The sequence below is a fragment of the Crocodylus siamensis genome, chromosome 2, assembly GCF_052110815.1.
Source record: "Crocodylus siamensis isolate JL-2025a chromosome 2, ASM5211081v1, whole genome shotgun sequence".
In the NCBI taxonomy this organism is placed as follows: Eukaryota; Metazoa; Chordata; order Crocodylia; family Crocodylidae; genus Crocodylus; species Crocodylus siamensis.
The window spans coordinates 209919880-209947219 of NC_143396.1; the positions used below are offsets into that span (position 1 = coordinate 209919880).

Here is a 27340-nt window from a genome sequence, read left to right on the forward strand (position 1 = left end):
GCTCTGGAATTCCTTCCCTCTTGAGCCCCACTAGAGCCCAAGCCCAAACAACTTTTGGAAGCACTGCAAGACCTTTCTGTTTGGACAGCAACCAAAACTGGGCTGAGATGCTGTCTGGCAGGTTTCTGCTTCAGGTTGGTTTATTCTGTTATTTTGTTTCATTTAATCTAGTTGCCCTATTAAGTGTCTGTTTCTCTTACTGTGAGCTGCCCTAAGCCTTTCTTAGGAAGGGCAGGATATACATAGTATAAATAAATAACAGATAACTTCTGCACTGAGGAATTTATAATTTAACCTGATATATGATACAACAATGTTGGTATGACCAACCAGGAAAGACTGAGGATAAGTGACAGGAAGATGTAGCTACATCTGTAGCCCCAGGCCCCAATAATTGCCCATAAAACATAAGGAGTTTTGATTTTGATGCAGGCCACGTAAGCACCCCCCACCCTTTCAGGTAGCTGAGTGGCCAGAAGCCAGAACCCCATGTGCTGGTGTAGGAGCTGCCTGGCTGAAGCTTCCTCTTGGCCTGGAGCAATGCAGCAAGAGGAGGAGGAGCCGCCACTGGAGGTGAGGGGTGCAAAGCAGCACCCAGGCAGCTGCAGCCACACTAGGCGTAGCCTTGCTGGAGGCTGTGTGCGCTGGCCAGGGCTGGGCCAGTAGGTACAGGCTGGACCATGGTGCAGACTACTCTGGGCTGGGCTCAGCCCCACATAGAGCACTGCGGGGGCAGCTGCAGGCTGGACTGAATCAATTGGCAGGCACTCCCTGCTGGCCAGATTCAATTAGTTGGTGGGTTGGATCTACCAACTAATTGGTGGGCGCAACTGTATCTGGCCAATGTCATTGAAACCACTTTTGGTCTTTGGGAATGAGGTCTGGCTAGCAGTGCCAGTGACAGCCTGGCTAACAAGAATTGGGTCAGGCAGCAGCACCAGTTCAAGAAGCGATGGGAGTGAGTGAATGGATTATCATGTTCTCAGCCATCTGCGAGGAGAGAAGTGCCATGTTTCTTATGTCAGGGCTGGGGACAGAGAGAGAGAGGCATGGAGGCACCAGCCAAGAGCTGAGTGGGGAAGGCTTATTTCTGAACAATATACAACTGAATTTGTTTCATGCTGAAGTTATTAAGGTGATTTTACATTGACCTTGAAGGAAGGACACTGGAAATTACCTTTGACTAAGTAAAAAAGAAAAATTGCAAGTTCACAACTGTTCCATTTTCACAATCCTTGTTCTATTTTCCTTAGGTAAGAGCATGAGATTGAAATGCTAAAGCAAATTCTGAGGGAAGGCATCAGAAGGGAGCACTGTTATTCACAATTTGCCAAGTTCTTAGCATTCAAGTTGTCCCTTTTGGACCGTGCAAGGTTGCATGTAGAGACAGTGGGGAGAAAGAGCCAGAGAATTTGCTCTCTGCTTTTGGGCCTTCACTAGTGCCCATGCTTGAGATTCAGCGTGGGCCTTGACACATGGAAGAAAAGCTAGTTCTGCAAGTGGCTTAATCACCCTCATTCTAGGCCTGGTTTGTGTAAGTAAAACCCATTTCACTGAGAGTTTATCCAGATTCTCTCACTGACTGCTTTGTGCAGCTGACTTTCATGGCCCTGAACATCTGCCACAGCTCAGCAGAGGGATGACTTCTCAGTCAGCAGGGGACACTGGTGCTGAAGGAGGGGCCATGGGATTTACAAAGCTGTGGCAGGTGTTGTCTTTCCCTGACTCCACTCCCTGCCATGGGTCCTGTGGTTTCATTCTGAGGATGCAGCCATTTTCTCTGGGAGTCATGCTGCAACACCCACAGCCCCTTTATGCTTCCCAGCCCCAGATGGCCTCTAGGAAAAGTACAGAGAGAGCCATCTGACTGGCATTCTGCCAGGCTAACAGTAGCAATTCCCCTGCACCCCACCCTAATGTATGAAATGGGGAGAGCTGGTCATAAAATCCCATTTCCACTTCAGGATAGTTTTTGAAATGGGACTGGAATGGAGATGCTAAAAAGTCCTGAGAGCCAAGAGATCCTGCTAATGCAAGACAAACTTCCTGAAGTAGAAGATGGGCAAGCCTTGAGCACCCAGGCTGCACAGAAGCCATAAGCTTGGAGGCTGGGATCCCAGGACTGCCAGACTGTCAGCTCCCCACTGGGCAGACTGAGGACATGGATGAGCTCACAGGAAGCCAGGGAGGTTTCCAATGGAAAAACGTTCTGCTGGAAAATTTCCAGTTCTAATAACTGGACTATTGCTGAGACTCAGGTACTTCTTGGCATGAGAAAGAGCAACCCATTGCATTTTTGTTGGTTACTGGCTCCTTGTGTAAATTTCCCCATGTACTAGACACCTAACAGCAACTGAAGTTAGCCCCCAGAAGGGGGGAAATTGTAAATCCTTTCCAGTTCAAATGGAACTTCTCTTCCCAAGAACGACAACGATCATTAATTGCTGTTATTGAGAAGGTAGCGTTTTCTTTGGTAAGGTCTTTACTGCTTTAGGCAACCACATAGACTCCTGGCAACATCTTGAGACAAGCCACGCTGGCAATATATAGTATATGCCTTGCTTGGAAAGACTGTCTGAGAAAGCAGCTTGCTTCCCAACTCCAATTCCAACATTTTGTAAACTTGGCAAGGCCAACAACATAAACTGGCTACGCCACAGGAATAACTGATGCCTGACAGACAGAACTTTGCAAAACTGACTGTACTGCACATATGCACTGGTTGTTTTGCATACACAGATTAACGCATGGGCTAGCTGGGCCCCGGGCCCCCAGATGCCTAGAGGGCAGGCACAGGGGGAGGGGAGGCAGCTCGGCGTGGACAAAACTGGTGGCCGGGTGAGGCTGGGCCGGGCATGCAGGATGCAGCAGGCTGTGGCTACCAGATACTAGACAGGGCACGGAAGGCAGGGCACAACCCTGCCAGAGCTCTGGGAGCATCCAGAGCCGATGGAGGCAGGGAGCAGAGTTGGGTGGCCCCAGCACAGGCAGGTTCTGACCTGGCCCAGCCATGATCCTTCGCATTTGCCAGGTGCTGCTGCAGCTTTAGTGGGGTGAGGGACCACCCTCAGAGCTCGGTCCACGCTGCATGCACCCAGAGGGCAGTGGTCCTGCACCCCTGGTGCTCCCCAGACACAGGGTGATGTTGTGTGGGGTCCTGCCTGATTGGCTCCAGGCTCCAGCTCCAGCACAGACCTATGAGTGGTGGCAGCTGTGGCTCCTCCCCCAGGCCTGAGGGGCAGCACATCCAGCTCTGGCTGCTCCTCCCACTGCACTGGCCAGGGACAGAGTACTTGGCTGCAGGGCAGGGTCTGTCGGGGAGGCAGGCTGTGCGGGGAGAGCCCTGGACCCAGAGCTCCAATGAATCTTAATCCACCTCTGCTTTTTTGCAAAGGCGGCTCTGTTAGCTGGCTTCCGGGCTGTTAACAGAGTTCCCTACCGTTCGTTATTCAGGGCCATTCTTGGTGGATCCAGGTTGGGGTTCTCCATGGACTCCATCTGAGGACAGCGTAGGAAATAGTAGAGGGTGTGGAGGGCATCTGGAGACCAGATGATGGGTTGCTGCTGCCTGGTTTGCCGAACAGGGCTCATACCAGGGCGGAGGGTGTTCAGACACTGCATGTGATGCATTGCTCGTGATACCAAGTCACCTGCTCAAAAGAAGAGAGGAGAAAGGAATAGGATTTCTGAAGGCTCCTCCAGGATCCACTCAGTTAAACCTAACTTCATGACTGAAACTTCCTTTGTGTGCAATTATTATTTTTCCTCCCCTAAGTCAAAATGTGGGCTTCAGACCTGACACCTTATAGATTACTGCAGTGGAAATTTAATTCCCTAGCTATTAGTTAGACAATGGTAGAATTAAACTACTATCTAGGTTACTATGCCTGTCAGCTGGTATCTGCCTAATGACTTCACAAGGATTTCCTTCCTATGTAAATGCTGTTTCATATTAATCCTTCTCCCTACTGTCACATGTACCAGTATTTCTTGACAGATTTTGACTAACAAGATTCTTGGCTAGCACTAGGTCACAGGCCTACTTTATGCAAGGAGAAAGCAAGGCAGCATCAATGCAGGTGTTTTGCTCCTGTCTCCCATTCCTCTGTGTTATGAGGCTGGATGTGCCCTCTGTTGAGGTTAGCCAAACCCATTTCTTTCCTCAGGGTCTTCTCACAGGGAAAGAGGTGACAGAGGGAGCCTGTATTCTGTCTGGAAGACCCTTCTTGTCAGGGCCCGTTTCTCTTGTCTGCACTCTTCTCTCCCTGCAGATTCCTCCCAAGGGGTGACAAAACCCAGCTCCTTTATTAATGAGTCAGGCTTTATCTTGTTTGATCTGGACAGACACTGCTGGAGGTGTGCCCTTCATTCTCGAGAAAGGCTCCATCCAAGGGGAAAGCACCTCCCACTTTCTGAATTGCTCAAGTCCTCTGGGATCCTGAAACCTGGCCAACCTTCCTCTGTGTCAAAACACTGGCAACTCAATGACCATGTGGCTGGGAAAGGGAAAGAAGCCTCTATTACCCAGCTGTTATACAGAGAAGGTTCTAACACAGACCCCTGAAAACGGGCAGAGGTTTCCATGGCTTCATTTGCAAAAGACCACAGAGCTACTGAAGCCCTGTGGTTGCAGCATGAGCCTTTGGCTATATAACACCTGAGAGTTCTGTTGTGGCCCCTTGGTTGAAGCACATCCTATTTACCCTGTTTTTACCACAAAGCATTTAGTAGTCTTACAGTAAAGCCCTCAAACCCTCCTGTTACAGTAGTGTTCCTGCCATACCACTGGTGAACCAGGGCTACAGAACACTATACACAGACAGCATCTATTTTTCCCTAGGAGAAACTTCTAAAACACTTGCAGGAAATGTTAGGCCATTGTGTTCTATGGTTACAATTCTGGGAAAGGATGGGACTGAAACAGCCACCAGCATCGCAAAGCTGGTTCCTGAGAAGGCGCCGTGAACTTAGCCACACAAATGGTGAACTCCCTCTCCAGCTCTTCCTTACAATTCTTAAGATGATGCTGATCCACATACATCTAACAACAGGAAGACTGAGTTTACTAGGCAACCTGTAGCTGAACCCTTTAGGAACTGATTTTACACAGCTCAGGAAAAATACATAGCTACTATATGTCTGAGCATTACAATGTTATTAACAATTCAGATCAATGGGGTGTTAAAACCTCTCTTTGCAACATGGGGTTGTATCACTCGTTTGTCACATAGTAAATTTATTTTAAGGGCAGACTCCAGAGTGGAAAAACCTCCTAATGTCTCTGCTTTTTTACTTCTGTAGCTCCTGAATCTTTCCATGGATCTCAACCTTCTTAAAATAATCCCATGAATCTTGTAGCATCAGTGTTAGCTCGGAAGCCCATATGATTATAAAAAAGAAGCGTCTGGAATTCAAATTTTCAGTGCAGAATAACATTCCCTCAACCCTTGCACTCCCCCTCCCAATGTTTTTGGCAACCTACAAGTCCGCATTTTTTATAATCAGTAGGTGACTGTATCAGGAGAGCCATTCAGTAGATGCAATGACCAAGCTGGCCAAAGCAAGGACTGGGGAAGAGGGAGAGAGGAAGCTGCATTCAATCATGGACTAAAGCTACAAATGCTCTCTTGTGTTCCAGGATAAAAAGAGGTGTGTTAAAGGAATTTGAAAAACCTCAAATTAAGGCAGGTTGCAAAATAAATGGTGAAACCCACAAGCTCTGGGCCAGCTACTGACATTCATTAGCATTCAGATGATGGAAACTGATGGCAGTGGACATTTTGCAGAGGGAAAAAACAGACCAGGGAAACAAATCATTTGCGTTTACCTTAAAAGGGCATTGTCAAGTAGTTTAGGCTCAAAAGATAGGCTCTGTTAACAAAAATAAGTCTACCAAATTTATTGTAACACCGGTGTTCTGGGGATTGCTGGCTTGGGACTTCCTGGCCACATGGCTGAGGACTTCCAATTCAGTTCTCCAGGAGTAGAACAATGAATGGGATCTCAGGTACTTTGATGGGAAAATGCAGCAAACCCTTCACTAACACTGAAGCCATTAAGTAGCAAAATGCTGGAAAGGGCACATTTTAGGGATCTCCAAAGCAAATTAAGCATAAAACATTCAAATGGAGTAATCTGATTTCCATGGATGGCATTCTGAAACAATCAAGTCTTATACAGTGTAGGGCTGATACTGCTCACATTGAAAGTAATGGCAAGATGCCCACTGGCTTCTATGCGAACAGACCTCAGATTTTATTTAAATGAACAATTACATCTGAAACTCACTCAGTTCTGAGATGCTTCCAACGCAGGTCGCCAAGAGCGACTGTTCTAAAGTCCGGAGTTCCAGCTGGGCATAAGCATCAGCCCGTCCATCACTGCATATGGAGCCATCGTTGTAAGGGCTAAAGTAGGCAGGCAGGGACAGTACACCTAGGGAGAGGAAAGAACAAGCCCATTACAGATGAGGACCCAAATGGTAGGAAAGCAGGACCCTCTGCATTTGGAATGGCAGTGGGGAATCTGAATACTGCTTTCACAGCTAGAGTACTCAAAAGGCCTTTTGAACAGTTCAAACCACACCAATTAGTGCTGTCAATTAACATTAGTAGGGCAGAAGCTGGGCTACTGGGCTCTCAGGAGAAACCCAGATACTGGCTGCAGCCTGGAAACAAACTGCACTTAAAACACAATTACAATGATAGCTTTTGGGATGCAAAAGAAGTCTCTAAAACACTGTATGTAGTAACAGGCTGTGTGAGCTCAGGCTGCCTGTACAGAACTTTAATCAGTTCCTTAGATACAATGGCTTCTTTTCAGGGGTGAGGAGCATGTCTTCAGTTCCATCAGAGGTGAACAGCTCCCACAGAGTCTCTGCATATTTTGCATAAATGACCTGGTTTGTGAATCTGCATGCAGTTTTGAACACAGAGAGTTAGGTGGTTACATGTGTGAGCACCTGGAGATGCAAAATCTACACCTGTGGGTTTGCAAGCTGACTTTGCAAATAAGTTTCCGACTAAGCCATTTTTATTCACTTCTTTAAATGACCCAACTAGAAAATTAAAAATAATCATTTCACTTTTTTGCACAATTAAGCATGGATGTAAAATAACTGTCATACCCCTAATGTGCAAGCAGTTTCTCTCAGCATCGCTTCTTTTAGCCTTAAACAAATCAGGGACACACTGAATGAGTTTGGAGTTAATGGAATTGCAGGAGTGGAAGTACCGTCCAGAGCCCGATGTAATGCAGGCAGTTTCTGACCACGCATTCACAGGAAACAGCCACTGCACCAGGATCTTCGGACCATCAAAGAACTGTAGCAAATGTACCTCAGTCCTAATGCATTTCTTGCTATTCTAGGCCTGGGAGACAACTCTTGTCAATACTTCTCAACCTTGAGCTGTGGCACTCTAAGCAATTTAATCTTTGGTCCCTCACACACCTCTGAGAATGCATTTAACTTCTGACCTGCAGAGCCCTCAACTGCTCTGGCTGTAGGTATGGAGAATACGTCATTGCCCATCTGCAGCCACCTCCTGTCATTTCAGTCCTGTGCCTCCCCATCAAGCAGGAAATTGCCAACTGAACTGCACCACACCAGGAGAGATCTTCGCCTTTGTTTTGATGTTTTCTTTCAAAATTTTACTCAGAACTGATCTCCTTTACCATGCTCACATCCTCTTTACATCCTGCCCTGTGGCAAAGCCAACAGCTGTATCAAGAACTTCCTGGACATTTTAAGGATAAGGGAATGATTTATCCTGCCGTGGTCCTGCACTGTACATCACTGTTAGCTAACAGAGAAACCCCTGGCAACGGTTTCTGTAATCTGAATAATTAGGAAGCCGAAGCACTAAGAATTAATAGAAGCAACACATGCAGCCTGGAACAGCTTGCTGAAAACTCTGTAGTTCCGCACACAGAGCCTGAGATCACTTCCTTTTTCTGAGTTAAGGTCTATGAAAGAAAGTTTTAAAACATATGGGTTGAATTTATGGCAGTGGAAGAATGAAAATGGGCTGATTTGTCAAAAGAAGGCACACAACCCTGCAAAGGTAAAAACAGAAACTGGCAGTTACATTAATGAAACAGGCAGGGCAAACAAAAAATCTGGAGGAGACTTCTCTCTAAACTGGCTTCAACTGATTCTGTCCTCTTAAAAAAAAAAGGAATGAAAAATAAATAAGAACTTTGCAGCATGATTGAAGCTGGGCAGGGAAATCAATGATGTTTCCTAAGCTTTTCAGGCTATAGTTGGGCAGATGCTGTGAGTACATGGAAAAAAGGGTGATGTATTCCTGCCACGGAAAAGTTGCTTCTGTCCACCCAAAAAGGATAGTAGTATTAGAAGTATTAGATAGCACAATATTTAGGGTCCAGTTCCTTCCTTGAATGGGAGAGATGTATCCCTTGTGTTTGAAAGCAAATAAGCCTTTTGAGCTTAATCCAAAACTCATAAGTGTCTATGGGGAGTTTTCTATTGATCTCAGTAGCTTTCATATCAGTACAGCACCTACATAACAATAACATTTTAAAAATGTTTTTCTTGTTTGTTTAGCAATGGATATCTTTTTCATTACTGACAGGTATAGTGTCACTAACAGCCCATTACTCAGCAGCCATCAACCCATCCATCTGAAGACAGGACAAGAAAGCAGAACTGGTCAGAAACACTTTGATGAAACAAAGTTTTGTCAAAAATGCCAATACACTGAGACTGAAGTATCCCAGGGAGCCCTCCCTGGATTTCTGCCAGCATGCCCCTAGGTCAGCCCTGCCATGCAGTTGGCTTCAGGCATGAGGACTCTGCACTTCTGAGTTTGATAGCTTTGCGGCAGCACCAGCAAGCAGACTGATTGATGCTTTAGTACTGTACACTTCTAAGGTCAGTGGCCCCAGTGCAGGGAGCCAGGGCCCATGGCTCTCGATCAGGGGTTTTCAACCTTTTTAAACAAGTGGACCCCTTCTGTCTCAAAGTTTCAGCTCATGTATGTTTTCATATTTTTTTGTTGTTTTTAAGGGGAAGGGGGGAGGGCAGATCAAGGCCACCATGGTGAAGGAGGGAGTAGGGCTGGGCCAAGGGCAGGTGCTACACAGCTGAGGCAGAGTGTGGGACGGAGCTGCGAGTGGCTTGTGGGAGGAGTGTGCACGGGGAGGTCCCGCCGCCGCATGCACCCTGGGAGGGCATGCGGGGGGACGTGTCAGATCTGCACACGGGGCGGGCTTCTGCTGCAGGCTGGGGCTGGGCCAGACTGCTCAGGGCAGGTAACAGAAGCACTGGGCGGGGGCTATAGGAGGGTCTGCAACCACTCCAGAATTCACTGAAGCCCCTCTAGACCCCCTCCCCGTGCTGCCCACCCCAAGCACAGCCTGGACCAACACCCTCGCAGGGCGCCCGGGGCGCAGCTTAGTCCTGCGCCCTACCCTGGCTGGGAAGCCCCTGCCCCAGCCCCGCCCTTGGCCTTGATCTGCTCCCCCTCCCCTCACAACAGACTTACCAGCGAGACCGAGACCCAGCAGCTGTCCATGCTGCTGGGCTATGCTCCTGGCCACCTGCATGCTGTGCTGTGGCTGAGCATGCATGGAGCTTTTATAGGCCACATTACTAGCCACATCAGTTCTCCACACCCCCTACAATTTTTTAAGAACCCCTGCTCTGGACAGTTATTGTCTGTATTTTAAGACTCCCTGCCATGAAAGAGGAGCCTGAAAGGCAATGCAAGCCCTGAAAGGTGCTCAGTGAAACTTGACATTCTTGCTAGTTGCACTGTTGCTAACATGCCAATTTCACTGGGTAGTTACAAAGTCTCAGGAACATATGTTGTTGCCAGAACACCAGGTGTTGGTGTTTTTGAAACAAAACTCTTGGGATTCTCAGAATTTTGGGGTTTCATTTGATTTGAACCAAAATAAAAAAATTCCGAACAACCAAAACAAACACCACCCCCCGCCCCAATTTCCTGCAAACCAGTAATCCTACTTTCTAGCCTGGTACTGAAGAAAGCATCTTGTGAAATGCTTTAGTGCTCTTCCTTTAGGGGCTGGAGAGTAAGATGTCCCAACTCCCCCAGTTTTTCAAATGCTCCGTGACCTGAGTGGCAGAAGCCAAAGCCTAAATTCAACCCAATGTAACTCCATTCTTGCAAACTCCTTCTAGCAACATATGGCTTGGGATACACAAGTAAGCAGTCATGACCTTCCTCATAGAAAAACAATGAGTACATATATGCCCATAGGCCTTATTTGTTGTCGCCCACAATGCTTCAGGTGCATTGCATACTTTCACAGAAGTTGAGCAGAGGCTATAGGGAGAATAAGCACTTTTGCACATTGCTTTTCAAGAGGCCACAGAACAAATATGCCCCCAAACTCATTATGAAAGGGCCTTCCAATAATTACTTCACTATGCTAATGGAGAGCTCTGCTTCATAGTTCCCATCACTATGATGAGAAGGAAAGTATTATCTTCTCTAACTTTGCTGATGAGGAACTGAGGCACAGAGTAATCTGTAGCCAAATTGAGTACATTGGCATTGATCCCACCAGGAGCAGATCCCGAACTTCTGTCTTTCAATTCAAAAGAGTTAAACAAGGTTTTTATGATGGCCAGAGCCAACTGTACTGCAATATGCTACTGCTGATATTAGAATTGGCCTGCGGCAACAACAACACAGACACAATCAAATGATGGACTACTTTTCTGAACTGGTGAAACCTACCAGAAAAACAGACCCTCAGCCAGCTGCTCCTCTCACAAACTTCCCATAGACAGCCAAGTAGTGTCTACATTGCACTCAAAATGGAGATGCTGATAGTACTTCTGACTCGGTAGCACTACATGCATTTGCAAAACCCTGGGATGTGATATTACGAATAGGCCAGATAATGAACTCTTGACTCACCTCTGAGAGCTAATTCGATTTTCTTTCCTCATGTTCAGACAAGAAGTCAGGAGTTTAGAGTTCTATATTTGGCTTTGCCACTGACTCACCAAATGACCTTCAGCAAGTTCCTTCACCTCTTGTGCCTCAGCTTCTACACCCATAAGCTGGAGCTTATAACATTTCCTTATTTTCAAGAAGTCTTGTACAGCTTAAGCAATGATGGCAAAAGTGCTTTGTGGGTTGCATGTATAAGATACTGTAACACGGCAAAATAATTATGAAAGGTTACTAGTTCTTATTAACTCCTTGGGGCCTGTTTATATTTGGCATTTGGTTTTATGCACTTCAATTTGTGGCTACATTGGTTTTGATCAAGGCTAAAGAAAAACAAAATTCAGCTTGGTTAACTCATGCCCAGACACTTTCTTACTGTATGCAATCTGGAAATAAAAACAGCAGTTGGCATTAATTTCAAGGGCACATTTCACCCACAAGCTAACAACACAAAGCAGCTCTTAATTACTATGCAACAATGATCCATTCAGTAGCACATGTTGTTGTCTTAAAACATTTTTATATGGGTTCTTTTGTGCAACTCATGCCTGATCCTGGCAATGTCCGGGTGTTCTGGCAACTGAAATAATGCTTTTTATTCCTAAAGAAATTAAGAACTTGATCCAACTCCTACTGAAATCAGCAGAAATCTTTCTACTGATTTCAGCGTGGACCAGAACAGGTCCCAACTGTACACAACAACTGCAGTAGATGCCTAGCTTAGACATCTGAGAGCAAGCACCCGAACAACAGCTTGACTTAAGGCACTTTTGGAGTTTTGCGGTCAAGGCAAGGTGACCAATATTCATTGTTTTATATTCCCATAACCTTTGAAATAGCAGCTATGAAAAATAAAAAGAGATGCTTACTCTACATCACTTAATAAGTGAAACCTGTTCCTGGGCTCTTTGTGCTTATACTCTTAAAAAGCAGCTGGGGCTAGGTGGAGTCCCAGCAAGCAGTTCTTCAAAATGAACTTATTCTGCCAGTTTAAAGGTTTTAAAATTGTTGTTTGCAATCCGAGGCTTTTTAAAAGCAAATGAAAATGTTTCCAAAGTCATTGGGCCAAAGGAGGTGGGGAGGGAGGGGGGAATTGCTCACTTTTTCAGCTATTTTAACTCCTAGAGGTGTTGCAGTGGTCCTGGGAGTTAGGGCTAGTGGTTCACTGAGCACAAGCAGAGTCATAGAAAATGCGCAGGTCATTTTCTCTTGATGTCAAGGGGCCCAATACAAACAAGGATCAAGCCAGGTTTGAACAGCAGTGTAACAACTTGGCCAGGTGCCTGGGGCAACAGCAACTTTTGGTTGCCACTGTGCTGTTGTTGCCATTGTGTGGCTGCTGCAGCAGCTGTTTTTCCTGGCCTCCCCCGTTGATACTCAGGTTGGCTGCTCCAGTTATGCCACTGATTTTGAGGACTTCACAAGTAGTTTGGTTTGGATAGGGATAATTCTGCCTTAGGCAGGGGGCTGGACTAGATGACCCCTGGAGGCCCCTTCCTGTCCTACTTCTCTATGATTTCTGTGATAATTCTGGGCTGAGCTTTGAGTAAACCTGGGAGAAATTACAGTTTAAAATGAAAATCAGGTGACTGATAAGGTTTGACAACACCCAAGCCTGGGTGAAACTCAAAGGTTTTGGCTGAATTTTGTTTGAAGATTTGAGGGCTCAATCCCCAGGTCTCTGAATCTTGATCTTCCATTATGACATTCTTCACGTTATTTGCCTGTAACATTCATGGCAAAGGACAAGCCATCACCATTCACTTCTTTCTATGGCAAGATTTTCAGTGTTGTCTGACCTCCATAGCACCTTATAGTCCATTTCAGTACCAGCTGCTTTAATCTAAATCCTTCATACTGGGAGAAAACTTTCCAGCAATTTGCTTGTCAGCTTTTTGAGGGCTTCCAAACAGTTACATGATGTCTGGAGGTTAAGATGGGGCCTCTCAGAAGTGGCAAAGAGCCAATGAGACTGATCTGAAAAACAATGGACTTTTGCCCTCTGGGATTCCTTGTAGGAGCTGCACAGGGTACTAACTTCATGATGGTATAAAGGTGGGACTTTAAAGAACAACATGCAATCCTGCTCTGCTCAGGATATGTTAAGCTTTAAATCATTAGTGGACAGGTCGTGCATCAGGAACTATGGAAAAGAAGAGCTGTTGTTCTTTAACTCGCTTTCAGAAAAAGCTAATGAAATGACATACGTTGTACATATATTACCTCTGCCCAGAACACAAACAAACTCTGGGGCAGAATCTAACTTTGTCCTGTGTTTGTATAGAACAGTGATTTTCAGCCAGGGTGTGCAAATATGATTCACAAGATAAACTCAGAGGTTTCAAAGTGGACTCCATAGTGTCAAAAACATGCTGGCCTGTTGTGGTCTTTCTGAGTTTTTTGCAACAGAAGAATTGCTCTATTTATTTTTCTACAATCAAAAAACAAATGAAGGCTAAGAGCTGGCATTTTCTGAGGGGTCCCTCAAGTTCATCGAGGATTGGCTTGAGTCTAAAAAGACTGAGAGGCACTGGTATACAGCTTAGCACAATGGTGTTCATGAATGAGCATTACTGTTATACAAATGAGGACAACAACAAGAAACAAAAAGTGATTTCAGTAAATTAAACTGAAAGGCAAACTTTGCAAAGCACTGGGTGCCCTCCACAAGCTGAGGGCCATAGCTAGCCATTTACCCATCTTTAAACATGATAAATTTCATATGAAAATTTCTACAGTGCAGGCACACATGCGCTGAAATAAAAAGCATTAAAAATTCCTATACTGTACAGAATTGCAAATGTCCATAAATAAAGTATTAGTAATGTATAGTGGACTGGCAAGATCTGAAATAAGGAAGAAACATGGTTTCGGTCTTGGGTGTCAAGACAATTTTGTAATATTTGGGTCACGATCATTTCCATGTGGAACATTCTCAGAAGTGACACTTATGAACTGATTTATGGTCTAGAAAGGCAAGCTTTTAGAAACAAGGACTGGTTCTACTGAAGTCAATGGCAAAATTCACTGCGACTTCCCTGGTCCCAGAGTTTCACCTGAGAAAACCTGATCAAGCCACAGCTGGCTTTGCTTAGGATGGCAGATCAGCCTTCCTTTTGTGCACAAAGTATCAGAATTCTAAAGAACTAGGAGTGTTTGAGGCCGCCATTCATTTCTATTCCTCATCACATCTAGCAGTGCAATGCCTCGTAATGCCTTGTTACAATGCTGTTTCAGTACTGATTCATAGCAAAAAGCACTGCCTGAGTCAATGCCATTTCCAGGAGCCTCTAATTTTAGACTTGGTAGGAGCCCATTTCAATATTAGGAAAGCTCAATTCTGCTCAATTTTATGAAATCTGACAAGATCACAGCCAGGGTCTACGAATCAGTCTGACACAATTCACCAGAGGAAACCAAACCAGTGTTCCTCCTGTAACATGCACAGCTATAAACCTGTCAGGTTCTGTGATCAGATACAGTTATTTAACATCCTGCAAAGATGACAGAAATTAGGCAAAAGGCTTGTGATGGGAAAACAGTTTTATAACAGCTAACTTACAGTAAATGAACAACAGTGTTGCATAATGGGATTACAAAGCCGAGAGACCTATCATTCAGGATGTCTTTGTCAGCAGGAAGAGAAATCTAAACTAGATACATATATTAGCATCCACATTGAACAATCAACCTGCAATTCAGAATAAATGAGGAAAGAGAGACAAGCAAGGGCTGGGGGAGGAAGGGAGACAGTTGCTTCAGCATAGACAGAGGTTATGGCCCTCACATCCTTTACAAGTGCTCAGTGGAGGCTCTCTGTGTTGGAGCCAGTGTCCTACTTATTTCCATTTTGGACATCTCTAGGTAGAGGTGTGATCACCCCATGCCATCCATATATTAGAATGAGCTTTGTTTTCTTCGACTAAGTGTCTGTGGATACCTGTCTCCACCAAGCCACAATCCATAAGCCTCTCACACACATAACTTGGCACAATGAGTAACCTCCTTTAAAGAAACTCAGAGCTGAAACTGCAGGCCTGTGGTGCACAAGACCCAGGAATAGGATGGCTGGATAAAGGGTGGAGCCAAGATTGGAATAGCAGTGGGTGTTGAAGGTCACAACTGGAAGTACTTGGCATGGCACTGTAGGGAAGATTGTATTTGGTCCATCTGCACTATATTTGGCCCTGGGCAGAGCAATTTGTCTTATGAGTGGATCATTGTACTTGATGCTTACATCAAAACACAAAATATCAGCAACCATGGCTTGTTAGGGCTTAAATAAGGCATCATCAAGAACTGGTACTGTCTTATAGAAAACAACTGGGTCATTATGTTAGCCAAATATCAACAGGCTTTATGTGACTGAAAGCAGAAGGATGCCCCAAAGCTCCAGGTCAAAGAACCCCGAAAATCCATTGAACCTCCAGGGAGGGTGAGCCCCAGAGATCACTGCAATAGCTCATACTTCATAAATATGTAAGCCAGATAGTATACAAAGTCTTCTGCTCCATGGATCCTTAATATTAACATTCAGTGTGCATCTGGGCAGAGGAAAACTAGAAGGCCATTGTCAGTCAGCACAGAGCCTTAAAGGGCTCAGTAGTCTGAGGGAACTAATTGTGCCCGGTATGAATACTGCACCGTCATAAAGCACAATGCATGATTTTTATTTCTTACAACATTTACTCACCCAGCCCTGAGATGCAAGCACCTCTGAGATGGAACCTCACTGCTGTTCTGCACCAGCATCAAATAACAGCTGGAGAAGTAGAAGCAAAGACTAAAAATGCTGGAGTTGGGCGGGAGGTTAAAGGTGTAGGGAATTCTGCTAAGAAAGAAAGGATTTTACACAGTGATCAGCAAATAAAGCTTCTTTACCACATCTTATTCAATGGATAAAACAGATGAAACACAACAGCCGGGCTTGGGTTCAGTACTGACTCGGACAAAAGGATTCTTGCTTATTGGGTCACTGGTCTCACTTATACAACTTCTTAGATATTCTTTGGAAGTCTCCTGTCCAGCCTGGTAGTCTCCTGTCACTTGATGCTGATTGCTTAATTTAACATGATCTAATGAGATCATATCCTGTGTTGGTATTTTAAGGGATGTAGAAACAAGGCACATTCCCATATCATCACAACCATCAATATACTTCGCAGTCATACAATGCCTTTTATCTGAGGGTATCAGTGCCCTTACAGGAAGGTGGGTGGCATTATCTCCAGATGGGGAAAGAGAGGCATAATGAGGATAAGTGACTTTGGCCAAGCTCACACTCAGTTGGATCCAGGTCACTAGTAGTCAGAGTCTTCCAGTTCAAAACCCTAGGTGTATTTCCTGCTCCCCACATGAAACTGACTGACCTTGAATCACTGTTTTACAGTAGTGGTTCTCAACCTATTTTAGACTTGAAGCACTCCTTGACAGACTTGAGGTATCCCTCAGAAAATGCCAGCTCTTAGTTTTCACTTGCTTTATGACTACAGATAAATAATGGAGGAATTCTGTTGCAAAAAACTCAAGAGAAATTACAACAGGTCAGAATGTTTTTAACCCTGTAGGTTCCTATTTAAAATCTCTCGGTTTATCTTTTGAATCATATTTGCACACCTAACAGTGCTAACACTACCATTATTACCATGGAACCTTAATTGAGGATCACTGTCCTACAGTTCCTTAACCCAGACCGTGAGATATGGCATGACCAGGTGCTTTAACCTGGGTTTGCAAAACAGTCCTTTTTTTTAGATGCCTTTGAGAATGTGTTTTAGCTATTACCTTACCACATTAGAAAAAAAGACTAGAGGACTTTAATATATTACTGAAGTCTAGGAAATGGAAGTTCCTCCCAGTGCAGTCATTGCAGCTACTTGGAAAGTATTAGATGTGCTGTGCAAGCCAAAATACCGCACTCACCAAAGACCATCTCCAGGAATAAGGCCACTCTCACTGCAGTGTGCCTGAGCAGCATTCATGGCATCAGAATTTCCATGTGATAAGTTTGAGGGACTTTAGAGTTAGGCAGTACCATTACATCTTGAAATTAAATCTCTGTGGTTTTACAAACACCTGCGTTCAGACTCCCATTAGACCCATTAAAGGACAAACCTTCAACAGAGCTGTAAATATCAAAAAGGACAAATGAAGGGAAGCCTTATAAAGGACAGTATACTTTTGCCACACGCTTTGTGGCAGAAAATTTAAAAGAAACAAAACCGTAATTAATTTGCCAACGAAAGTATGATCTAACTGGCAAAGCAGGGGCCCGAGGGTTAGGATGCCTGGATTCTCTTCCTAATTCTGCCACTGACTTGCAGTGGCCCACTGTCTCAGCTCATACGTCTGTTAAGAGGAGAAACTTCCCTACATCTAAAACAGTGGTTGATAGAAGCACCTTTTTGATTCACTCTCTGTTACCTAACTTCCTCCCACCCGTGTAACCCTCTAAATATCACTTTTTCCAATACATACGAACAGTGATTTACTTAGGGCCCCATTTTTACTAAGAACAGTAACATTGCTCACTTGCATAGCACTTTTTACCCCAAAGAAAACCAAAGTGCTCTGCTCTGGAAAATGTTCTATTACTGTCATGGATGAAATGGATAAAACAATGCAGCTTTCTAACAGTTTATACCATCACTACATAACAGCTTGAGACAAGGAAAGACAGACTTCATTCAACTGCAACAAGAGTGAACTGCAGGAAAGTGAAACCAATTTTATTCAATTAAAATAATCAAATAGTTACTCTTTCAAACATTGTATAAAATCTTTACTTCTTACGTGAAACATGGCAACTCCAGCAGCACCATGCCCCTTAGCATCACACTGAGGAGCAAAATCAGGGGGCCCTGAAGGAAAAGCATAATGCCCCTTTTTGCAGTCCTCTGGGAGTTTTTAGACCCCCATCTCTATAATCATGCAGCATAAACCACTTTAGTGAGCTGTAGCTGGTGGTATGGTGGCTACTGACACATCGCCAGAATATAGGAAATCCCCTTGGTGAGGAGTGGGCCCCTTTGGCCAATCAAGAGTATTTCTGTAAATGAACTGAAAAACAGGGATTTTTTCCCAATATGCCCCTCATTGGGAAATGGACAAGGGACAAAGGGTTTAAAAACAGGATGGCCTAGTATAAAAGAGAACCAATGGCCACCCTAACTGGTGGGATTACAATTTGAATATGGCATGATTGCAGGTAACAGAGTCCCAATGCCTTCTGTCTTTGTTGCCCCCCCTCTTTGCCATTTCCAATTCTTCACCTCTCCTTCCTGAAATATAGAATCCTTTTTTGAATCAGACCACATCTGGAGTGCTGGGTATGTTAGCCCTTTGTAAACTGCCATCATTCTGGCTTTTGATTTGTGTTCAGTTGTATTCCTACGGTCCATGTTCTGTTTCTTGCCAGACACTGTGAAGTTTGAACATTTGTATCCCCTGTCATGCCCAGTGATTTTATTTAGGTCTACGTGGGAAAATTGATTTGAATAATTACTGTGCAACAAGCTATGCACAGTAACTCTATCCTGGAATAGTTCCCTTTGTGGTCACTTTTATTTCAGAATAATTACTGTGCTTCCAAAGTGGAGAAATTATTTCAGACAGAATAAAATAATGTTTATTCCAAAACAGAGTGCCACATACAGAGTACTTCAGAACAGTGTGTGTCTCATTAGCTAAGTCACTCCATTTCCTCACACAGAAGAGCCCTTGGTCTGATACAATCTACCGTCATTCGTATTTTCTGTTTGGATTAGAATGAGGATTACCACCAAATTATGCTTCTCTAATAATCAACATCAAAACCACTATTGCATCAACCAATGGCTTGGAAATGTTCAGACCATGAGAAAAAAACATTTCTATATATCTAAAGGATCCTTTGGGGATTTCTGCCTCAGATTTAAGAATGAAGCCTTACAGAAAGATCCACATTATACATTTAAAAGGCATGCTACCCACCTCCCCACCTCTAGCAGGGTGGAGGAATGATGTGCTTTAACCTTCTATAGGTTCCACTAGTACAGACTCGCTCTCCATGTACTTTGAAAGGCATACTATCACATCAAACCTATGACAGGGCAGAGATCCTCCTGCTTTGAAAGGACAGGCTGCTACTACATGAGATAATGATAACCTTCATTAGCCACGAGTGGCAAAGGTCTGTGACTGCACAATTGATACTGCCTGGCAATCTATGATTGTCATTCAACACAAGAATGAAGTTTTCACACGAATACCTCCACTCACCTGCTGCAGCCCACACGGTCATAGGCATGGCATGCATGTAAACACAAAATAATCAGGTTTCCAGTCACTTGTGAGAGCTACCCTGTGTGTCTACCCAACACAAAACTCAAGGAAGTGCATCTCTGGCATCATTTACAAGATAAATAAATGAGACAGAGTGCACTGCAGTTTCACAGAACCAGCTGACCTCTGATGCACTGTGTTGACACTACAACTACAATAAGCAATGCGGCCAGGAAAGGAGAGAGCTGGTAAAACCAGCAGTGACCTGTGTGCCCAGCTCATGAATCACAGGCCTCTCCATCCTTAAGTCAGAACTTGCCTGGGGCTCAAGTGACCTCCGTGAGCTCAAGTTTTGTGATAAACATGAACATTAACACTAACACTCCCTGCTCTGGAAAGAATGCTTGCTTTTCAAAATACAATCCATGGGCACTTGACAGGGTTATTTACACTCACCAGAATCAGTTGGATAATGCTAAAGGTCAATGTCAAATTTATAGTGGAAAAGAGAACATGTGTCTTTTGACTCCAATTTTCTCAAATAAATACTGGGAAATATTTGGCGGACCGTTCTTCAACAGTGTGGACAATCATCTTTGTAACAGTGATACTTTGCACATGTGCATTTCCTCCCTTCAAAGATTTAAAGACCTTCAGCAAAGGCCTCGTGACAACCCTAGAGTCAATGCAAATTCCTTTTTCACACTGGCCCTAGCATCTGGCCTCCCAGCTGTGCATCTCCTCAGCCCAACTCCCACTGCCTCTGTGTAACCAGGGCCCATCTCCCATTATCTTCTCCCTCTGTCCATGATGGACCCAATTTTCTCTGGCTTGTTTGGGCTTACTTTAGGCTCCTTCTTTGTTTCTATCTACTCTTATGGGTCACTCTTTATAACCCTATCATTCATTCCAGACAATCTTCTCATGACACAGGACAGTCATCTCAGGATCTCTGTGAAGAAGCATGGCTTTGCTTACCTACTCCCACCCAACATGCACCAAACCCAGAAATGAGGCAGTGAAGCCATCTAGGTGCATCACATTTCTCGGTGTGGGTGCATATGGAAGGAGGACTGTACTTCTCAGTGGCACTCTCAAGCGTGTACTGGAAACAGGAATGCACCCTAGAGTTATTTCATTATGGTGCAGTTTCCCTTTAGAGCCACCAATGGTTACAGGAGTTTGGCAGTCTTTAAAGCCAAGCAAGAAATCTCTGTTATGACTGAGGCGCTGACCTGGCATCCGCATCATCTGAAACAGAGACGCTTTTAAATCCCCAAGTCTGTTGGTTGTAGCCATTTATAGTTTGTACAACAAGCATAACGTGTGCTAGATCACCAAAGGGCAACCCTTCTTTAGCTTCCATTAGGTCCCTAAATATAACTGCCTCAAGCTGCAATTCATCTTTCAACAGTGTCTCTTTGAATTGTATTTTTTAAAAGGATGCTAGTTGCCACTGTATTATTTATAGACATTTACATTAAGAGCTAAATACTTGGTTAGGAAATTGGTCAGAGATGAATAGCTTCACTGCATTGTTTCAATTCTCTAAATAGTTGTTAAAAAATAAATGCTGCATGAATTTTTATTACAGAAACAAATGTCTTTTTTTTGCTCAAGCATAAATAGCAACATAGTCAACAAGGCTGAGACCTGACAGATATGGTTTTCTGAGGAGTTTGGAACCATTACTGTTCGAAACATGTCCCAAGTTTCTAATGTGCTGACTGCGGGAGAGACTTGACAATTAGTATCTCATTAATTTTTAAAAAAGGAAAAATTCATTTGGCGTCATTCACTGTATTTGTGCACTAGCCCATTATGGACTCAGTTACCTCAAATATACTTTGCCAATGCACAAGCTCACTATATAATTCTTTCCTAGTGGAGGGTGGTGCTAATTAGACTGTGCTTCCCAGCCAGTGCTGTCCAGAGAGTCTGACCTAATGAGAGATGCATGCCATTGCCAGGAATTCGCTCTTCACTCACAGCGCAGCTGTTTGTAGAGACCTCCTTCAGCTAAAAGATGCTGAAAACTCAATGAAAAATCACTGGCTTGAAGCACAGGAAAAGGAAAAGGATATTCAAAGCAAGGGCAGAACAGGTTTACACTATTCTACAGTGTAGCACATGCAGCTCTCACAGGGAGACTGATCCACTGGAGGGATGGCTTTCACACATGTAAAGACACACACACATATACACCCCCCCCCACACACACACCACCCTTTGGTCTTATATTCTACCTCCACAACAGTTTTGAAAAGGGAGCGCAAAACACTTTGCATCTGATAAGCGTTCCAAATTCAGGAGAACAAGCAAAAGTAATGCAATGAATTTGGACCACTGATCTCTGCTGGCTAGATTCAGAACCGTCTCATTCCATCAGTGGCCTCCGGTGCTAAAACAATGTGCCAGACCGGACTTGGACTTCTGAACTTGCAGCACTTGAGTTCTATCCCCGTGACTGTGGGGAAGCAATATGGGGGTGCACCAAAAGGAAGTCTTGGGTGGCCATTTGTTTCTAACAGTATGCACACCAGCAAGAACCTTTCAGTAAAAGAAATTAGAGGCACTTGCAAACGGTCCTTACCATGTACCTGGAGAGGATGAAGCAGCTGCGCAGAAATCAGACAACTTACCCAAGGTCACATCAAGCCAGGAACGAACACCTTCATAGCCTACCTATCCAAAGCACTCAGGCCACCACTAGCTCTCAGCTGGGGTTAGTTAAAGGAGGGAAATTACTAAACTTCACTAGAATGTCAGGGAGCTGTAGTGCCCACAACAGGATCACTGAGGGCACTTGGTTGGTAATACTTTCTGCAGTGGTCCTTCCAATTAAGAAAATCCTGAATCTTTCTAATATCTCTAAGGATACAGGAGGGATAAAACCTGGTGGTCAAAAAGAAGTGCTTTTTATTACCAGGAGTATTCATATCACTGTATTTTTCTGTGAAGTATTCAATTTCAGCAATTAATTCTCTTTAAAACACTACAAAACAGTTGGTTTGCTTCACAAATTTAAAGAGAGTCAGATTTTCACTCACATATCCTTTTATTGGTCCCCTCAAAAGCATCAGCACTGATGCTCTAAGCATGATCCACTCTGGCATGATGATGGCCGTGGTGCTCAGTGTATCCCCTGCATAACTCACAAGCACAGTGTAGGCATCACCTATACCTGTGATCTACTGTAACTATGAAAAGGTGAGGTCCATACCAAATACTTGATCACTTTCTGGATCCTGTGGTTTGTATTCATTTGATTTATTCTGGTAACACCAACAGCTGTGTGTTGCTAAATATACAACTTAAGAGACTGTATCTTAGGTTTGGGAGAAATGGAAAAGCCAGTCACTGAAGAAATGCAGACCATCTGACGGTCACTCAGATTTACTGTGTAAAGGTCACTCCTCAAATGGCCTGACATTCTTTGTTCCTATACCTAAGTATTGCTGCAACTTGGGACCAGTGTATGAAATGACATATTACTCTGCTTAAATGGACACAGACTGTAACTATAGCATGGAGAAAAGAGAGGACACATAGGGAATTTGGAATAGAGGCAGAAAGAGAAGAGGAAGGAAAAATAGTCTGGAGAAGAGAGAAAGGTTCCAAGAAAAAAGGGTCAGTCTACAGGTGGGTGGAGATTAGAAGAGATGCCAGGAGTAGGAGAGTTCTTTCTATTTCTGTTTAGATCATTTTGGAAATAATTTTCCAAATATCTGACTTTTGCTAATGTGTCACGGTTCCACCAAACTCCTAGCACTCCCTACATTTAACCCTTACTGCTTCTCTCCCAGCATGAATCAAAGTGCTGTTCTAGGAACTGGGAAAGCCAGGACAACTCCAGCATACTTCATTGGATGGGACTTGATATGTACTTCTCCTATCCAGGCAGAGCAGTTTTGTTTGAGTGCCTGCACCTTTCCCCATGTGTTCTTGTAGGTACATTACAAAACAACCACCCTCCTCAGAAGGAAATGGGGCTTAAAGAAACTCAGGCAAAGAAAGAAACCCATTCTTATATACTGTAACCTGAAGCCAGGACACTTTGTTACAATTCCTTTTTGGCAGATATGGACAAAAGACACTACTTTCCCCTTGCTATCAATTTTCTTCATCCCCCTGCCACCCTCACTCCTTCTGCCCTCGTTCTCTCTAATAAATCATTGATTTACTGCTTCAGCCCTCCAGGCCTGGCTGCTGCCCCTCAATCTCAGCAGGAGCCAAATGATGATTGAGATGCCAATATATTAGGCTGGCCTGATTTGCAGAAGGATAAGGAACAAAGCAGTTGTGTACAGCAAAGACAAATGAATTTAAATCAATTGCAAAGCTATTTTCTGTGATGGATTAGCACCTTTCCTTTGACCTAATAATGTCATGTGGTCTCCACACTGACAGCAACTAATGTGTACATATCTGTGCTCAGTGCAACCAGTAGGAATTTTTGCTCTTTGACTGCAGTTATATTGCTTGCATTGTGTTGGCTGTTCTGCTCACACGGAAATACTCAACCTCCTACCTTTCACCTTGAGAGTTACATGTCTTTATATTGTTCTAACTATGGCTGTTATATTTTGCCCAAGAGTACAGAAGATAAGAGGTTTCTTTCACCCCACAAAGTGCCTCCTAGCTAAACTTCCTCACTGGAGCTGATAAGTCTTCAGGTTCTCAATCCCAGCTAACAGTTACCTGCCAAAACTTCTTTCAGCACCTAACAATGATGCATCACAAGCGTGTAGAGAAGTCAGCATTGGGCTAGACACAGAGAAATGTTCTACTTTCTGAAGTGAGTCCAAGCCCTTTCCTGATGAAGCTGTCAAATTTAGTTTAACAGAAACCCCTACTTGTACCAGGTGTTAAGCTCAGCCTGTGGAGTCACCTGACAACCATTGGCTGTATCATTAGTTCATCAAATCTGGCATCCTCAATTCATTTCACAGACATTAACTCATTCATCCCCAGAGCATCCTACTAGATATTAGCTCCATTTTATAGATGGAAAACTAAGGGGATAAATTATTATTGGTGACACAAGGATGCAGTGGGAATCAGCAGAAAGACCTGAATGAAAACTCAGGTGGTGGCTTGCCTTCCTTTCCAGGCTAGGTTACCTGTTAGCTAGAGAGCAATCTTGTATAAAAAAATGACATCACAGAGATCTATCACAGACAGAGCAGCAGAAGTTGTATATGAAAATGGACCTTGTACATTGATTAGTCTGCTGACTTCAGTGAGAGCTGCAGGTGTTGAACACCTCTCAGAATCTGTCCTGGTAATACCAGCAGCTCTATTTAATTCCTGATTAAATGTGGGGAATGCCATATGTCAACAAGGACATCCACATCCATTTTCTAGTAGACACAATAGCTGTGTTTTGCCAGACCAATAGATCCCAAAATAGGGCAGATGTCCAGCCACAATGCTTATCCCTAGTTTTCTGTTCTAATGTTGCATCACCAGGCCCACCTTTTCTCATCTCCATAACCCAGAAGGCACTCTTACAGTTTATTCATAGTCACACACTACAGAAATGATTTTCCTACGTTTAACCTTGCAACCCAAGCATCAATCTTGCTTCTTAAAAAGCTGAGGCAACAAAACGTATCTTTTTCCCCTCTGGCTGCACTTCCAGCTGTATAGGGGCTTACAGTACAAACAAATTGGTGGTTCTGGATTTATCCCTAGGTAACAGCAATGCACACCACATGTAATTGGGCACTTGTACAATCTGTTCTGGAGACAGAATCACCTTTCTGAAGAGGCGGCCCCAGGAGAGGTCACTATTAAAATGCATTACAGTATAGGGCAGGCTGTACATTATACATTCTTCTACATGTCTCTACATTATACATTCCAGGCAGGTACACAGATGAGGGTTAATGTTTTGGCAGGACCCAAGAGCATTAAAAAGGAGCTGAAAGCTGAATACCTGATTACTGCTTACATTTGCCTCCATGGTTTATCATTGTAATAGTGAGAAACTCAGCTGGGCTACAGCTGCTGATGTCCATACAGAAACTGGCAACTCATACAGAGAAATTAATCTAAGCACGGCTCATTTAAGCTTTTATTTTATTTTGTTTTTGGGACAAGAATCAAAAGATCTCGTTCAAGAGGTCAAAAGGAAAAAACTGTGCCTTACTTTTGGCTTCCTGAAACAAACTGAAATTGCCAAGTGCTAGAGGTTGTTTATAAGAAAAGAAACAGAAAAGGCAGGACACGGAGGCCCTGGCAAAGTTTCCACAGAGTTTGTTATGAACCACCTGATAGTGGCCAAAAATATTACATCAGCCCAGATACCATGAGAACTGCAGTTGTATCATTCTCAAACTAGCAAGTTCCCTGGTACAAGAGGGAAGGAAGCATGGTCTTGCAGGAGGCCTGGGTTCTCCACCAAGCTCTGGAAGAAAGCTGTGCCCCAACTTGCCTGCTAGAAAAAAGGGGAAGTTACTTCCTTTTCTTTACTCTTTGATGGTCTTATTTATTTTGACTGTAATACTTTCAGGGCGGGGAGCATATTTTACTAAGTGTTTGCACAGTGGCTAAATTATATAGCCCTGCTCCAGGGGTGGGCAATTATTTCAGCTGGAGGGCCACTTAATGAGTTTTCTTGAGCTGCTGAGGGCCACGCACATAAAAATCTTTCAGATGTCATTTCAACAAATTATAAAAAAAAAAAAAAAAAATCAAATACTAAAAATGAAACATCTGCTGTAACATATTTTATTTCAAAAACTAATTTTGTCTGGATTCAAGTTTTCTGAATAGTGTATATACAGGCAATTGCATAATTGCTCAAAATAAAGTCTTACTTTTGTATAATGTGTTGGGGGGTGTGGGTTTAGGGTTTTGGGTGTGAGCGCAGGTATGGGCAGCGTGGAGGGGTGTGTACATGTGTGTAGGGATCTGCATGCGTGCTAGGTCCTGGGAGCTGGGAAGGGTGGGAGGGGAAGGAGGCACATGGAGCAGAGCTCGGCTGGGTGGGGTGCAGCTGCAGTACAACTGCTCATTGTGGCAGGCAGGTGGAGTGGGTGGAAGGCAGCCAGGACCTGGAGCTGGAGCCAAAGCCCTGTTTACTGGGACAGGAGTTGCTTGCCTGCAGCATCTGCTGCTTGGCTGTTGCTTGGCTGGGCATCTACTGCCTGGCATGTGTCCCCAGGGCTTCCCCACACTGCTTGCTTCCTGGAGTGGCAAAGCAAGGGCAGGAGAAGGAGGAGGAGCTGCCCCTAGAGATTGGGGAAGCTGAGCAGTACCCAGGTGGCACAGGAGCAGGTGGGGTATGACCCCACATGGAGTACCATGCAGGCAGCTGGGACAGATGCAATCAATTGGTGGGTGCCCACCCATGGGTCAGATCCAAACAGCTGTCAGGCTTGATCTGGACAATAGACTGTGTTTTGCTCACCCCTGCCCTAATCTCATTTGAAGCCTTGGGCTAGTACTGCAGTGCAAACAAGCAAGGACATGTCAGTACAGTGCTTTGCTTTTTTGGAAAAGGACCATAGAGGCTTGGATATTTCTCTACCATTTTGAAACCCTTACCAACCACTCTCAGCAGGGAAGAATACTTACAGGTATTTGTGCCCACTTCTCAGCATAGAAATTTCTGTATTGGGGGATCCAATAACAACATAGCGTAGCTCCCTTAACAACACTTTTGTCTCATAGCTTTTTTACCCATATTTGCAGGTGTTGGAAGAAGATGAATTTTTTGCCATCAGAATATGTTAATTAATAAGGCTCTAGTTTATTAAACAGCTAGCAGCTTCACTCAAGTGATATTCCAAAACCTGCACCCCCTCTACCCCCATTCATGAGGCCTAGACATTTCCTTTTTCAAAATGAAAGCTGTGTTTGAATGCAGTCTCGTGTGACACCAGCACTCGGGACCCTTGACAAACACCTTTCATACCTTGACACAATCCCACTCTGCTTTGAGGGGAAAACTGCTCCGAGCTGCAGGATCTAATGCAGTAGGTGGCATTCTCCACTCCAGCTTCATATTAAACTAACTCCCTAATGTAGCAGTTTGGGACACATCACTACTAGAGATAACATCTTTCAAATGACAAGGAAAACTAAGAGAGGCAGAGTTAGCTGTGTTAACATGAAATCAGGCA

The 27340-nt window shown here is 44.1% G+C and overlaps 1 protein-coding gene across 2 annotated transcripts in view; it reads right to left on the minus strand.

Annotated features, from left to right (window-relative positions):
* ABTB2 (ankyrin repeat and BTB domain containing 2) overlaps nucleotides 1-27340 on the minus strand; it is a 189827-nt gene that overhangs the window by 62322 nt on the left and 100165 nt on the right. For both annotated transcript variants that reach the window (XM_090032925.1, XM_090032924.1), the window contains exons 2-3: nucleotides 6289-6435; nucleotides 3440-3650 (exon numbers count right to left, since the gene is read on the minus strand). In XM_090032925.1, coding sequence (XP_089889051.1) covers nucleotides 3440-3650; nucleotides 6289-6435 — 358 coding nt within the window. The remainder of the gene's footprint in view (nucleotides 1-3439; nucleotides 3651-6288; nucleotides 6436-27340) is intronic.